This window comes from Eucalyptus grandis, chromosome 5, assembly GCF_016545825.1.
Source record: "Eucalyptus grandis isolate ANBG69807.140 chromosome 5, ASM1654582v1, whole genome shotgun sequence".
Lineage (NCBI taxonomy): Eukaryota > Viridiplantae > Streptophyta > Magnoliopsida > Myrtales > Myrtaceae > Eucalyptus > Eucalyptus grandis.
Window position 1 is genome coordinate 25,463,581 of NC_052616.1, and position 13,284 is coordinate 25,476,864.

Here is a 13,284-nt window from a genome sequence, read left to right on the forward strand (position 1 = left end):
ACGAAGATGGGCGACGACTGGAGATGGGCGCGGCGACTGGAGTTGGGCGACGGTGACGGCGACTGGAGATGAGAGAGGGCGACGGCGACGGCTACTGGAGTTCGTTTCTCCACGACGGCTACTGGGCGACGGCGACTGGAGCACGACTGGGGACGCGGACGGACGAGGCGGGTCGGACGGCGAGGGCGAGGGCGAGATGAGCGGCGATGGCGACTGGAGATGAGAGAGGGCGACGGAGATGGGCGACGGCGACGGCTACTGGAGTTCGTTTCTCCACGACGGCTACTGGGCGACGGCGACTGGAGCGTGACTGGGGACGTGGACGGACGAGGCGGGTCAGACGGCGAGGGCGAGGGCGAGGGCGAGATGAGCGGCGACGGCGAGGATGAACAGCTTCGGGGAGTCGCTAGGGTTTTCGGTTTTTTTGAGGAGAAGGAATGGGAAAGCTGTGGTAGTGAGGAGAGAGAGTCGACGTTTGCTGAAGAAGAGGGGGGTGGATAGAAAAACAATTTCTATTTCTACTTCAGAAATAGAGAAGCTAAAATTTTTAGCTTCTGATTTCTCACCCAAAACAATTTCTGAAACAGATTTCTATTCCGGGGAATAGAGAAATCAATTTGCGTTACCAAACGGATTTCTGTTCCAAACCTGTTCCGGGGAACAGAGAAATTGAGAAATTGAGAAACAGAAATTTTACCATGCGCAGCCTTAGAGAGAGAGAGAGAGAGAGAGAGAGAAGACAACGTTGGAGAGAGAATAGAAACCAAGACGACAAAGATTAGGAGGTTGGAGAGGATATATAGTTTACCGTTGTTTGCCGTTGGACAATCATCTAATGTTAATTATCCACATCCTCATTCAAGATTCAATAATTCCAAAGTCCCGAGGTATGGGTCTTTATAGTTAACCTGAGTTTATTTGGATTTTTTTAGAAGAAAAGGAATATCTAGATTGTCAATATTCATCTCACCTCGTGCTTCATGTGAGATAATTTTTTTTCACTCAAAAGCTTAAACGTTCCAACAATGTAAACACATCATAAATCTTAACCACTAGCAAGTGTGTGTTTCATTACTAAGTGGCTGGATATATTTGTGTTTTAAAATGGTTAATTATAATATTTGTTCCTACATGCATTATAGGAGTTAGCATCATGTTGCTCAACATACGAGCATGCCCAAACATGTTTTAAAATGGTTAATTAAAATGAAATTGTCACTCAACTGATCATCACCATGTTTCGCGAAACACTAAATTTGCCCTATGAAGGAGGCTGAAATGAAACTTGCTAGCAATAGGGTCCCAATATATCCCCACAAAGAAGAGTTTAAAAGTTCCAACACTGTATACGTAGCATCTTTCTCAACAATTGCCTAATTAACTTGTGTATATTTCATTACTAATTGGCTAGATATCATTTGTGTTTTACAATGGTTAATAAAAGCATGTGTTCTTACCAAATAAATCATCTGGCTATTTTAACAAATCACTTCACGTCCACTCTTAACAATAACAAAATAATAAATTTGGGGAGCTATTTGTTGATCGATTCCGCATCTAAAATTTGTTAGTTTGCAAATCATTTCATAACTTGGAAAAATCATATACTTGTTTCAAATTTGTATATAACTCCTTTAAAAAGAAATCATATATTATAACGGGTACATCTACCACCAAATACATGGACATCCCCAGTGCTCTTTGTTCATTTGGGCTGCGTGCGCAATCAATTCCAAGTTTCAAGAAATTAAAACCTAAGACTAAGAGTGACCGTTGTGAACTGAGAGAGAGAGAGAGAGAGAGAGAGAGAGAGAGAGAGAGAGAGAGAGAGAGAGAGAGAGAGAGATTATCTTTCTATTTGTTTTTGTTAAGGAATATGTTGGGTTGCATTTAATTATAAAATAAAATAGTACAACACATACACACGTACAAAGCCAGTTTCCTATTCTATTTTGTGGGAAAATAACACCTAAGGTATCAAAACTTGGCATGGGAGTATAAGTGCACAAAATTATGAAATTGACACTTAAATACTAAAATTGGAGTAAAATAAATCAGTTAAGTGTTAACAGTGAAAAAATTCTACCAAAATGATGAGGTGACGATTTTTTGGAGAGGCAGGTGCAAAACATCATTGTTTTGCATACTAATGTAGTTAGACAAGTGCAAAAATGATATCGTTTTGCTGTTAATATAAGTAGATATTTAATATAAATATTAATTGAATTAAATTTAAAACTAAATTTATTTATATAAAAAAAGAAAAGAAGAAGAAGAAGAGGAAGATGAAGATTGCAAGCGGTTGAGGGCTAAGCCCTCACTGCTCCTCCACTCTTCGTCAGGAGGGTCGGCGATTGTGGGAGCCAGCGACCCCTTGCCTTCTTTCTCCTCCTCATTTTTCTTTATTTTTTAAAATATAAATATAAATATTTTAATTTAATTAATATTTATATTAAAATTTTAAAAAGGACAAAACAACGTTGTTTTGATTTTTTTGTTGTTGCGGCACATCATGTAGGCGAGTTATATTATTAAAAAATTACCATGTAGAATTTTTGACCATTTTCATCAAACTTAGCACTTGAATGTCCAATTTTCCAAAAAAGTGGCAATTATATATTATTTTCGTAATTTTTGGCATTTAAGTGTCATTATGTACCAAATTTTGACATTTTAGGTATCCTTTTTCCTCTATTTCGCAAATGCACTCACCACAAATTAGGAAACCTCGAGCTCCACGTTTGAGATTAATCAAAGATCATTTAAGCAATCTCAGCTCTAAACATTTCTCTCAATCCGACCCGAATTAAGCAACACTGTAGTTAGGGCGCCTACTTCACAGCATGATCATGTCCAACCGTACTTCGATCGGTCCCAACCTTCTACGGACCCGATTTAGTTAAAACAGAAGGGAAGAACTCTGTCACTACAGGATTCTTACTTTTACCAAAAAAAACTGTCACTACAGAAGGGCTCTGACATGGTTGTTGAGAGGAAGTCTTCACCGTAGTGGAAGGAAAGGAGCGGTCACTTCTTTCTTGAGTTTCTCCTTGAGCGGTGGTCGATCGATGTGGGTGTGATCGTGACAGCCAACGTACAAAGACATGGATACATACCCCGAGAAAATATTGTGCGGTCCGGGACCAAAAAAGCTTCACCGTTCCTCTGCACTGGGCGGCAATTTTCTCCAGATTGTTCTTCTCTGCGCGGGCGTTGGCTTTTAATGCTCGTCCACATCTAAATCAAGTTGTTTACTCATAAATACTTCGAATTTGAACTTAGATTTAGGTATGAAAAATTTAAGTTTCAAGATTGATTTCCTAACGAAGATCACCTTCTTCTTTATTTTTCCCGTAGGGGATTGAAGGACAAATTCAATGATCTCCACTCAAATTTTCCCACCGATAGATTTTTATTTTTCTCAATGATAGAGAACCACATGGATTTATAATAATTTTACTTATTCGCATTAAATCAGCACATTTTGGGAAATATATAGTCTTACCTTACATGCGCATACACACTCATTACCACACGTTCTAAATACAACCCGATTTAGGAAATAAAGATAACATTAATCAAACATGTTTTTTAGGCAATACTCATAAACATGTTCCCTCTTCCCTGAGGGTAGGTTGCGATAGAATATATACAAGAAGTACTCGAAACTCGATTTTCGTTCAAACCTCAACCAGTTCAAATATCAAGTGGGATTGAATTGGAGTTACTAAGTACTAAAATTGTAGGATTCCCTAAAAGAGACTAATGCTAGCAACATTAAAATATTCAAATACATTTAGTGGTGCAAATCAAAGAGAAATGCTAGATGTCAAGATAAAATTGATACAATACTAATATGAAGCAGTAAATATTAATTGGCTATCAAATAAATGCCTACTTAGAGTACGACACATCATTAGTAGATTGCTCTTAGTATTTTTAGCACTACTCTAGGGGTTGGTTTATTTAGCTAGAAAATGAATGATTTGAAAAACATATTCCTAAAAATAATTGATAATATCGCTTGGAATAATTAGGTAACAAAAAAGTTGTCATTATCAACAACAATCCATGTTTAAAATTTTTCGTAAACAGTAAAAATATTTTTGTTTATATATTTTTTGTAATCAATGCAAGTTATCATTTTTAAGAAAATGTTTTTCAAAATGTAGATTTTCTCGAAACAAACGGATTCTTAAGTTAATCCCAATCTTTCTAGCTTCCTAACTCAAAATGGTATTAGGAAAAACTAATGCGTTGAGTGCTTCAATTAGGACAATTATCTAATGTTAATTATTCACATCGTCACTCAAGATTCAATAATTCCGGAGTCCAGAGGTACGTGTCTTTATACTTAACCCAAGTTTATTTAGATTTTTCTAGAAAAAAGGAATATCTAGAGTGTCAACATTCATCTTGCCTCGTTCTCCGTGCAAGATAATTTTTTTCACTCAAAAGCTTAACCGGTCCAAAAATGTACACGTAGCATATTTCTTAACCATTGCCTAATCAGCAAGTGTGTATTTCACTACTAATTGGCTGGATAATATTTATGTTTTAAAATGGTTAATTGAAATATTTGTTCCTACATGCACCATAGGAGTTAGCATCATGTTGCTCAACGCACGAGCATGCCCAAAAACAAGTATTTATTCTGAATACCAAAAAAAAAAAAAAAAAAAAAAAAACCTCTGGCAGTTTTAAGGCATCATTTCATGTCTATTCTTAACAATAAAAAATAAGAAATTTGGGGATATATTTTAAAATCAATTCTCTATCTTAAATTGTCTGTTTGCAGATCATTTCGTGGAAAAATCATATATTTGTTTCAAATTGTGTATAATTCCCTTAAAGAAAACCATTTATTACAATGGGCACATCTAACCCCAAATCCATGACATCCCTTTTACTCTTGATCCATTTTGGCTGTGTGCGCAAACATTTTTATTCTGGAAATAGCAAGTGTCAAGAAATTGAAATCGCTAAGAGTAAGCATTGTGAACTTGGGCATCATTTTGTTTCTCAAAAGACAAGTGATTTGAAACATATTTTCCTAAAGAGAAACGCTAGATCTTAAGATAAAATTGATACTCTATTATGATGTAGCAAATATCAATTGAGTATTGAATAAATGCCCACTTAGAGTACGCCACATCATGAGTAGATCGGTCTTAGTATATTTAGCACTATTCTTAAGTTAATCCCATCTTTCTCTCTTCCTAACTTGAATGGTATTGGGAAAAACTAATGGGTCAAGTGCTTCAATTATGACAATCATCTGCTGTTAATTATCCGCATCATCTTTCAAGATTCAATAATTTTGGAGTTGTCTTCATGCTTAACCTGAGTTTGTTTAGGTTTTCTTAAACATAATGTCTACTCTTAACAATAAAAAAAAATATATTGGGAGATATTTTTCGATGAATAAACATCTTAAGTTGTTAGCTTTCATATTAATACATAACATGAAAAAAATTATATATTTGTTACATAATCTATATATCCTTCGAAAAGTCATATATTATAGCGAGCACTTTTAATACCAACTATGTAACATCCCTATTTCTCCTTATACATATTGGCTATGTGCATAGCCAGTTTTATTGTGGAAATGGCAAGTTTCAAGAAATTAAAACTCGAGTCTTGTGAACCCAAAGAGATTATCTTTTTACTTTTGTTCTTTAAGAAATCTATAGAGTTATTGTATTAGGAAATAAAATTGTACTACACATACGCATGTACAATTCAGTTTCCTATTCGGTTTCACATATGCATTCACCATCTTGAACTTTATGTCCAACGGAGAAACGAGAAAATAATGATTAAGAGAGCACCGATGATTATATTTGAGCAAGGGCAACGCGTTTTTTATTTTTTTTACGCCTTTGGCATAAATAATATGATCAAAACACAAAAAAGAAAGGAGTATTTAAGTTAAGGGAAGAGTGAAATAAGTATGATCTTTACTTTATTTTTGTGTCTATTATTATGAAAGTAAATGAAAATAGAGCAACGAGTCCAATCGAGAAACAAGAAAACAATGATTAGGAGGGCAGTTATGATTATTTCTGAATAACATTATTAATTTAGAGAATAATTAATAGAAAAAGGATTATATATATATATATACACACAGGCAAGAGCAACACGTCAGCAGCAGCAGCAGCCCCCACCTCGATTGTCTCTCCGCTAAACTCCAAAATCGCTCAGTCGCTAGAAACGAAAAGCGGCCCGCTAAAATCACGCCGCCTGTGGCCCACCACCTTCACCCGGTCCGTCGCTCCAGCTCCGTCCGTACATCATGTCTCCCCCGTCATAATCAATCTCCGAAGTGCTAACCGGTCTTTGACCAAAACAAAAAAGAAAAAAAGAAAAAAGGAAAAAAGGAAAAAGAAAAAAGGAAAGTTCTAACCGATCGCTAATTCCTGGATCCTCCCTGGTCTCTCCCTTTCGGCCCAAGGCATGCGGTGCTGCGTAGCTTCTTAGAAAGTATCGAAAGCCAAAGGCAGAACACGGCATATTCGCGGGGCCAAACAGGAGGGACCCTACAGCGGTTCGAAATTCCACGTCCAAAGCTAAAGTTACACACCCTTCTTTCTCTTTTACAGGAGGAAAAAGAATGCCCCAACCTGATTGCTATCGCAAAAAGCAAATGCCAACTTATTGACTGAGTTGAGTGGATAGAATGTGACAATATGACACGTATTTCACCCACTAATTCTTGGGTGCGGTGCGATGGATTCTAGGGCAAACAAGAATTTTGCTACGGAAAAATAATAAAATTTCTAATTACTTTTTATGGTAAACTTGACAGCTCTCTCATGCTGCTGAGTGCATAACTATCGCTATTTGGCGATTCATTATCGATCACTCACCGCCGGCACCATCCACAGTCTCTTCGTCCAGCTTTTCCGATGTCACCAACATTAATGATAACAATGAGCATAATAATCACAGCCAAGAAGAAGTTTTATCTCCACTTTTTCGGCTAACCACCAAGTTCCTCCCTACCAACACTCTGCACTAGCATTCCAGAAAGCTTGTCTTTCTCGATCGAGGACCACAAACCATATTTCTTTGAAACCAATCTGACTACCACGTAACATAAAGAAAAGCAGCTCCCGAAGAGCGATGTCGGCCCTGCTTTATTTTCATTAAATATGCTTAATGATTACCCCACCGTCAGCAGCACGCATGCATAAAATCTGGACTTTGGTGGGTCCTTATCAACGGTTTGAATATTAACTTTTTCGACGTTGATTCGATAAAGTATCGATTTTTTCCCTTTTTCTATTTTTAGCCACATCTTACATCGTAATGCATGCTTGTACATGCCAATTTTATGAGGAAAAAATTTGTCCAGTGATTTTGTTAAATCTCATGTTGATGGGGAACCTTTGACATGGATACTGACCAACCTATATAGCATGACCGACAATTGGTACTAACGCATGCAATTTTTATAAGTTTTGTTATATTATTTTACAATTGCCTAATGATCGACTTATCAGTGGAGCACATACAAGGTTCATTTTCGTATTCTTTCTCGCATAAGCTATCACCATAGAGTAGGAAACCTTGAACTTTATGTCCAAGATTAATCCAATATCATTTACAACCCAACCCAAAATATTTCTTTTTTGCAAGTCTCAAAATTCCTCTTAGAAAATCTATCGTAACGGCATTGTGTAAGCAAGAACTGCAATCTAAATGAGACAATATGATGGATCGATATACCATAATGAATTGTGCCCGTTCAAAGTATACCTTCATATGTATAACATATATGAACTAAACAGGAAATTTCATGTATCACCACTAGAAAAGAAACGATTCAAGAAAATTGAAGACATTAGAACTAGGCTTCAAAAGAAACACTGGCCAAGTTCCTTTGTGCCCAAGAAAACATTCCGATCAGGCGCGATGGGAAAGAAGTCGCGAGTCACCACCATTGCCACAGATGAGATCGGGATGTTCTGGGACACGGTCTCTTGCAAGTTCCACTTCACTGTCTTTTGCAAGGTTGCTCGGGGCACAAGCAATGCGGCAGCTTGAGTTTCTATTAGAAAGTTTGGGCAATATAATCTCTCGTTTCTTAGTCTTGATGTGTGACTGGTGATAGTCAAAACAAAAGCATATTTAGGGTTTAAGAGTTTCTCTTGCTCTTCCCATGAAGTGATAGGGTTTTCTTTTTCAATCGGAATGTATGTGACTAAACACTAATTGAGGAGATGCAATTTGTTCACTTTATTGGGTTTTTATTTCGTCATAAACAGTGTATCCTTTCAAGTTCTAGTTTGCTGCAATGCTAGATTCTGGTGCCCTAATCTCTCCGAACTGTAAACTTTCATGGAAACCCTCTTAAAGCATTCAAATCTTTTTCCCCCTTCAAGCACAGTCGCCAAAAACAAAAGTGATCAACGAAAGCCGCCGTGTCACTAACATCCTACGGACCTAAGCACGTCTGGTCCCGACAACATTCCACTTATCCCATACCCAACGAGGGGTGAAGGCAGTGCATGACGATGATCCTCCCATCATAAGCTTCCCTAATGCCCCTTTCAGAGTTTAATAGGTTGATCGAATCGACTAAGTACCCCGTGATATATATCTATGTCTCATGAATCAGCTCGCTCATTTCATTGTTACAAATATGAAAAATCGATCATTTTTTTTTTTTGTGACCGAGAACCATGAGACTCCCTTTCGCTACACTAGTTGGGGTCACATCGCTTCGATGCCTAGTGGCACCGTCGGACGTCGTCGCAAGCCACTATTTGACGCAAACCCAGGAGAGGCGGCTAAAGAACCCACCACATGGTGGTTCCCCCACTTAAATCGTGTTGACAACGAGGGGATTCAAACTCTCGACCGTAGCGTTGCAGGAGAGAGCGAATATCACCTGCGCGGCCCACATGTGGGTTGAAAAATTGATCATTTAAGTGCTACAAATTTGAGAAATCGATTTCTTTAAGTGCATTGTGCTTGGCCAAAAGGCCTCATCTTGATTGGCCAATTAGAGTAATGATTGATTTTCCGCGGAGCCTCAAGATTTATCAAAACTGTGTGGACGTATGCACATGTCGCAGCATGTTTTCCAACCTTTGGGACGAGGGCTCGAAAAGGGTTGAAGTTTTTATTGACATGACACCCCGCGAACAAAAGCTATAAAGCAAAAGATTGTTGAGAGAAGCTTCTTGCATCCACTAGTATAGACAAACTCAATTGCTATACGCGGAAAGCGAAAGCTGATTTTGATGGATCGAGTCGATCGATTCATGAACTCACCTGATTAGTACCCTGAGTCCAAACAAGAATTTTGCTGCGAAAAAACAACAAGATTTGTCGTTACTTTTTCTCGGAGGCTTGACCCTCCACTCATGCTGCTGTCGGTATCTTGAGGTCATCCAATGTTCCCTCCCTCTCACCCGCTTTTTGTCCACTTCTATTCTCTTTGTGCTCCTTCACTCTCTCTCCTCTCTCCGCTTATAAATATAACGGCAGACCACCACCCTCGCAATCCACACTCTCTTCACACACGCTCTGTGGCAATGGAAGGATCGAGCTCAGCCCCAACCCGTCTGTCCAGCATAATGACACCCCAGGAGTGTGAGCCCCCACTGATAGACCTGCATCGGCTGAGCAGTGCGCGTGAGGCAGAGCGGCAGTTGTGTGCGGAGGCCATATGCGAGGCGGCCGCACACTGGGGATTCTTCCAGGTGGTGCACCATGGGATCAGCAGTGAGCTGCTTGGGAAGATGAGGAGGGAGCTGGTTAAGCTGTTGGAGCACCCTTCGACACCAAGGCCCACCCTGGCCTCCTCAACAACTCCTACCGCCGGGGCACTCCCCCTGCCCCCTCCCTCGCTCGATTCTCCGGGCCTGAGGCCTTCCATGTCCCCTTCATGAAGGTATATGACCCCTCTTGCTGCGGGCCATTTACCTCTCTCGGAGGAGTGATGAGGAGTTGGCCCCCGCCATGTTTGGGCTAGCGAGGACACTGGCGGTGGTCCTAGCGGAGAGCCTCGGGCACCAGGGCCGCCGCAGCACGTTCAACGAGAAATGCGACGAGAGCACGTGCTTCCTCCGGTTGAACCACTACCCGGTGTGCCCGCTCTCACCGCAGACATACCGGCCGGTGCCCCCCGTGGACAGTGACTTCCTGACCATTCTCTACCCGGACCAGGTAGGAGGCATCCGGCTTCGCAAGGACTCCCGATGGGTCATGGTCAAGCCCAACCGTGACGCTCTCATCGTCAGCACTGGAGACCTTCTTCAGGTAACCAAAAAAAGGAAGCACAAACTCAAAACAATGATTATTTAATCAATGCTCCGACTTTCTCGTGTAACGAGGACAATGATTAACGGAGAAAATATTGGGTGGTGCTCCAACGTGGCAAATAAAAAGACACCTCAAATTGCACCACGTGTCCAGCATGGACCCACGTTGTCAGGGAAATTTCCCCCACTATTCTCTCTCCCCCCTTCCTCTACACGCTCTCTCGGCGAATTTCTCCCCCACCTTTCTCTCTCCTCTCTCGTCTCTCCCAACACACTTTCTCTTCGCCGGTACAGACGAACAACCGGCCACCTCGACCTCTGCGACGGCCACCTCCTCCGGTATGTCCAGGAAGGTGCACGAGTGCTCGATCTGCCACAAGAGCTTCCCCATCGGCCAAGCTCTCGGTGGCACAAGAGGTGCCACTATGAGGCCCCCACTCCTGCCTTCTCGGCCGCCGTCGTCGCCGCCTCAACTGCCAACAGGGTGAGCGTCTCGGAGGGTGTGGGGTCAACTCACACGTAGAGCTAGGGGGCACCGCGAGTTTGATCTGAACAACCCGGCACTCCCGGAGTTCTCCCCCCGGTTCGCAGTCTCCGGCAACGTGGACGACGAGGTGGAGAACCCATATCCCTCCAAGAAGCCCCGATTCCTAGCTCCGGTGAAGACAAAAGCAGTCTAAAATGGGTTGGATTGGAAACGCATAGAAAGCGCCGAGAGAGCGTGCAGAGGGGGGAGAGAGGAGAGAGGAGAGAGAAAAATTGAGGGAAATTTCCCTGATAATGTGGGCCCACGTTGGACACGTGGCGAAATTTGAGGTGGAACGTTGGAACGCACGTACCTAATATTTTCTCTTGATTAACGCGCGGGTATGAATTGCTCATCTTTTTTTTTTTTTTTTTTTGGGCAGGCGTGGAGCAATGACGTGTACAGGAGTGTGGAGCAAAAGGTGCAGACAAACAGCGAGGTGGAGAGATACACGAGGAGGAGAAAATATTGGGTGGGTTTAACCCAACACGTAGGCGGTGGGTTAAACCATTCAGCGGTCGACAAGTGGCGCCACGTTGGCGAGGGTGTCAGGCGTTCAAAATTCGCGCTGGCCGCGTGTGGGGCTCACCACTCTGACGCTCCCTGCTCTGCTCTCCTCTGCGACGCCTGAGCCCCTGTCGAATCGTCCTCTCTCTTCTCTCTCTCTCTCTCTCTCCCTTCTCCGTTCCGTTCCGTTGCGGAGGAGAACAAAAAGGTCGCACAGCTGCTTCTCTTCCCCCTCCTCTGCTCTCTCTCTCTCCATTCTCGCCGACGAGCTCTCTCTCTCCATTCTCGACTTCGACGCCCCGCCGACGACGCCGCCTCCGCTTCCGCCTCCGCCCCCGACGCCCTCTCGCGACTCCGACGACGCCGCCTCCGCCTCCGCCCCCGACGCCCTCTCGCGACTCCTACGACGCCGCCTCCGCCTCCGCCTCCGCCCCTCAAGGTCGTGTTGCGGGTCCGCCGGTTGCCTCCGTCGTCCCCGACTCCGACGCCCCTCAAGCCGGTTGCCTCCGTCGTCCCCGACTCCGACGCCCCTCAAGCCGTTGCCTCCGTCGCCCCCGACTCCGACGCCGACGACGCCGCCTCCGCCCCCGACGCCCTTTCGTAATTTTTTTTTTTTTTTTTTTTTTTTTATGCTTCTTTCATTAGTCTTACAGTTTATTCGGTAACTCACACGACCATTCCAATCCTATTGGTGGAAATGCAGGTGAAGGTCGTGTTGCGGGCTGATATTTCGCCTGCTACATATGACAAGGTCGTCGTTATATCAGGTTAATGTTGTCTTCCTGCATTTCTATGTTAATGTTTTAGAATCTAATTGGGCGCATTGAATTTCTTGAATTCTTATTTTGTCGGTGATGTCCATGGCATCAGCGTGATATGGTTGTTATCTTTCAGTTCCTGCCAATGTTTCTATATTCAGAAACACTTTTTTTACCTCTCATTTAGAAACCGTTGATCTGTTCGCAACTCCTCATTCCCCACAGCTTCTACTTCATCTACCCAATTAATTCATTTACAGTTCAATCATTTAGAAGGAAAGTGATGGACTTCAACAGCGGGCCATGATTTATGCATAAGAATCTCCAGTTCAATGATCTATGCTATTTCTTTGTCAGTTGGCGGTAGCGGCCATGAGCCAGCTCATTCTGGATTCGTGGGTGAAGGGATGCTAGCAGCTGCAATATGTGGTGATGTTTTTGCTTCTCCACCAGTTGATGCTGTTCTAGCTGTATGTTTTCTCATGATTATATGACTAAACAAGGAAAATGTCATGGATCTCTTGCTTTATGTTTTGTCTCCTTGTCTATGAGATTCATTTTGCTCTATTGTATATATTTCAGGGCATCCGAGCTGTAACTGGTCCAATGGGGTGTCTACTTATTGTCAAGGTACTTCCTTTACTTTATCCTACCACCTTATAGAGTATTTTGGCATACATGGAAACTTGTGTATGCAAGGGAAAAACTAAAAATTTTGTAAACGGCACTTTCATTGCCACGGAAATTCTGGGAGTTTATGCAGTTCTAGCAGCCGCATAGACCACAAGTACTTATTTCCACACTTCTTTACTAAACGTAGCTAGCAGTTCCTCTCTAAAATACCCCACACGGCCCATGTAATTTCCCAAGTTGACAAAGCCGTACTCAAGGAGCGGTTATATTAAGTTGGTGCAGGCTATGGAATTCCTTCCCTTAAAATGTTAAAGGGTGCTTTCACTTTTTAAAATGAGAAATACAATATTTATCAGCTACTAATTATTTTTTGTGCTTCTTGCATGATGACCTAAATGATAAGACATATTATTAGCATTCCCCATCAGTTTCTGCAAAACAATTTTGCTGAAGCTTCTGAAGCAATAATCTTTAGCTCTTTTTACATTGGCTAATTGCAATTTAGTTTATCTGCTGTATACAGAATACAGGAGATGAGAGCATATGATGCATATGGAGGAAAAATAAGTTTACTCTGGAT

At 41.8% G+C, this 13,284-nt stretch overlaps 1 protein-coding gene and 1 pseudogene across 1 annotated transcript; both read left to right on the forward strand.

Annotated features, from left to right (window-relative positions):
• The first annotated feature begins 9,551 nt into the window (after window positions 1-9,551).
• LOC120293776 lies at window positions 9,552-11,437 on the forward strand (annotated as a pseudogene).
• A 503-nt stretch (window positions 11,438-11,940) lies between these two features.
• Window positions 11,941-13,263, forward strand: LOC104433250 (putative 3,4-dihydroxy-2-butanone kinase). The gene is made up of 4 exons (XM_039312424.1): window positions 11,941-12,080; window positions 12,429-12,541; window positions 12,654-12,701; window positions 13,228-13,263. The coding sequence occupies exons 1-4, from the start codon at window positions 12,011-12,013 to the stop codon at window positions 13,249-13,251; spliced, it is 255 nt and encodes an 84-aa protein (XP_039168358.1). The 5' UTR covers window positions 11,941-12,010; the 3' UTR covers window positions 13,252-13,263.
• The last annotated feature ends 21 nt before the right edge of the window (window positions 13,264-13,284 follow it).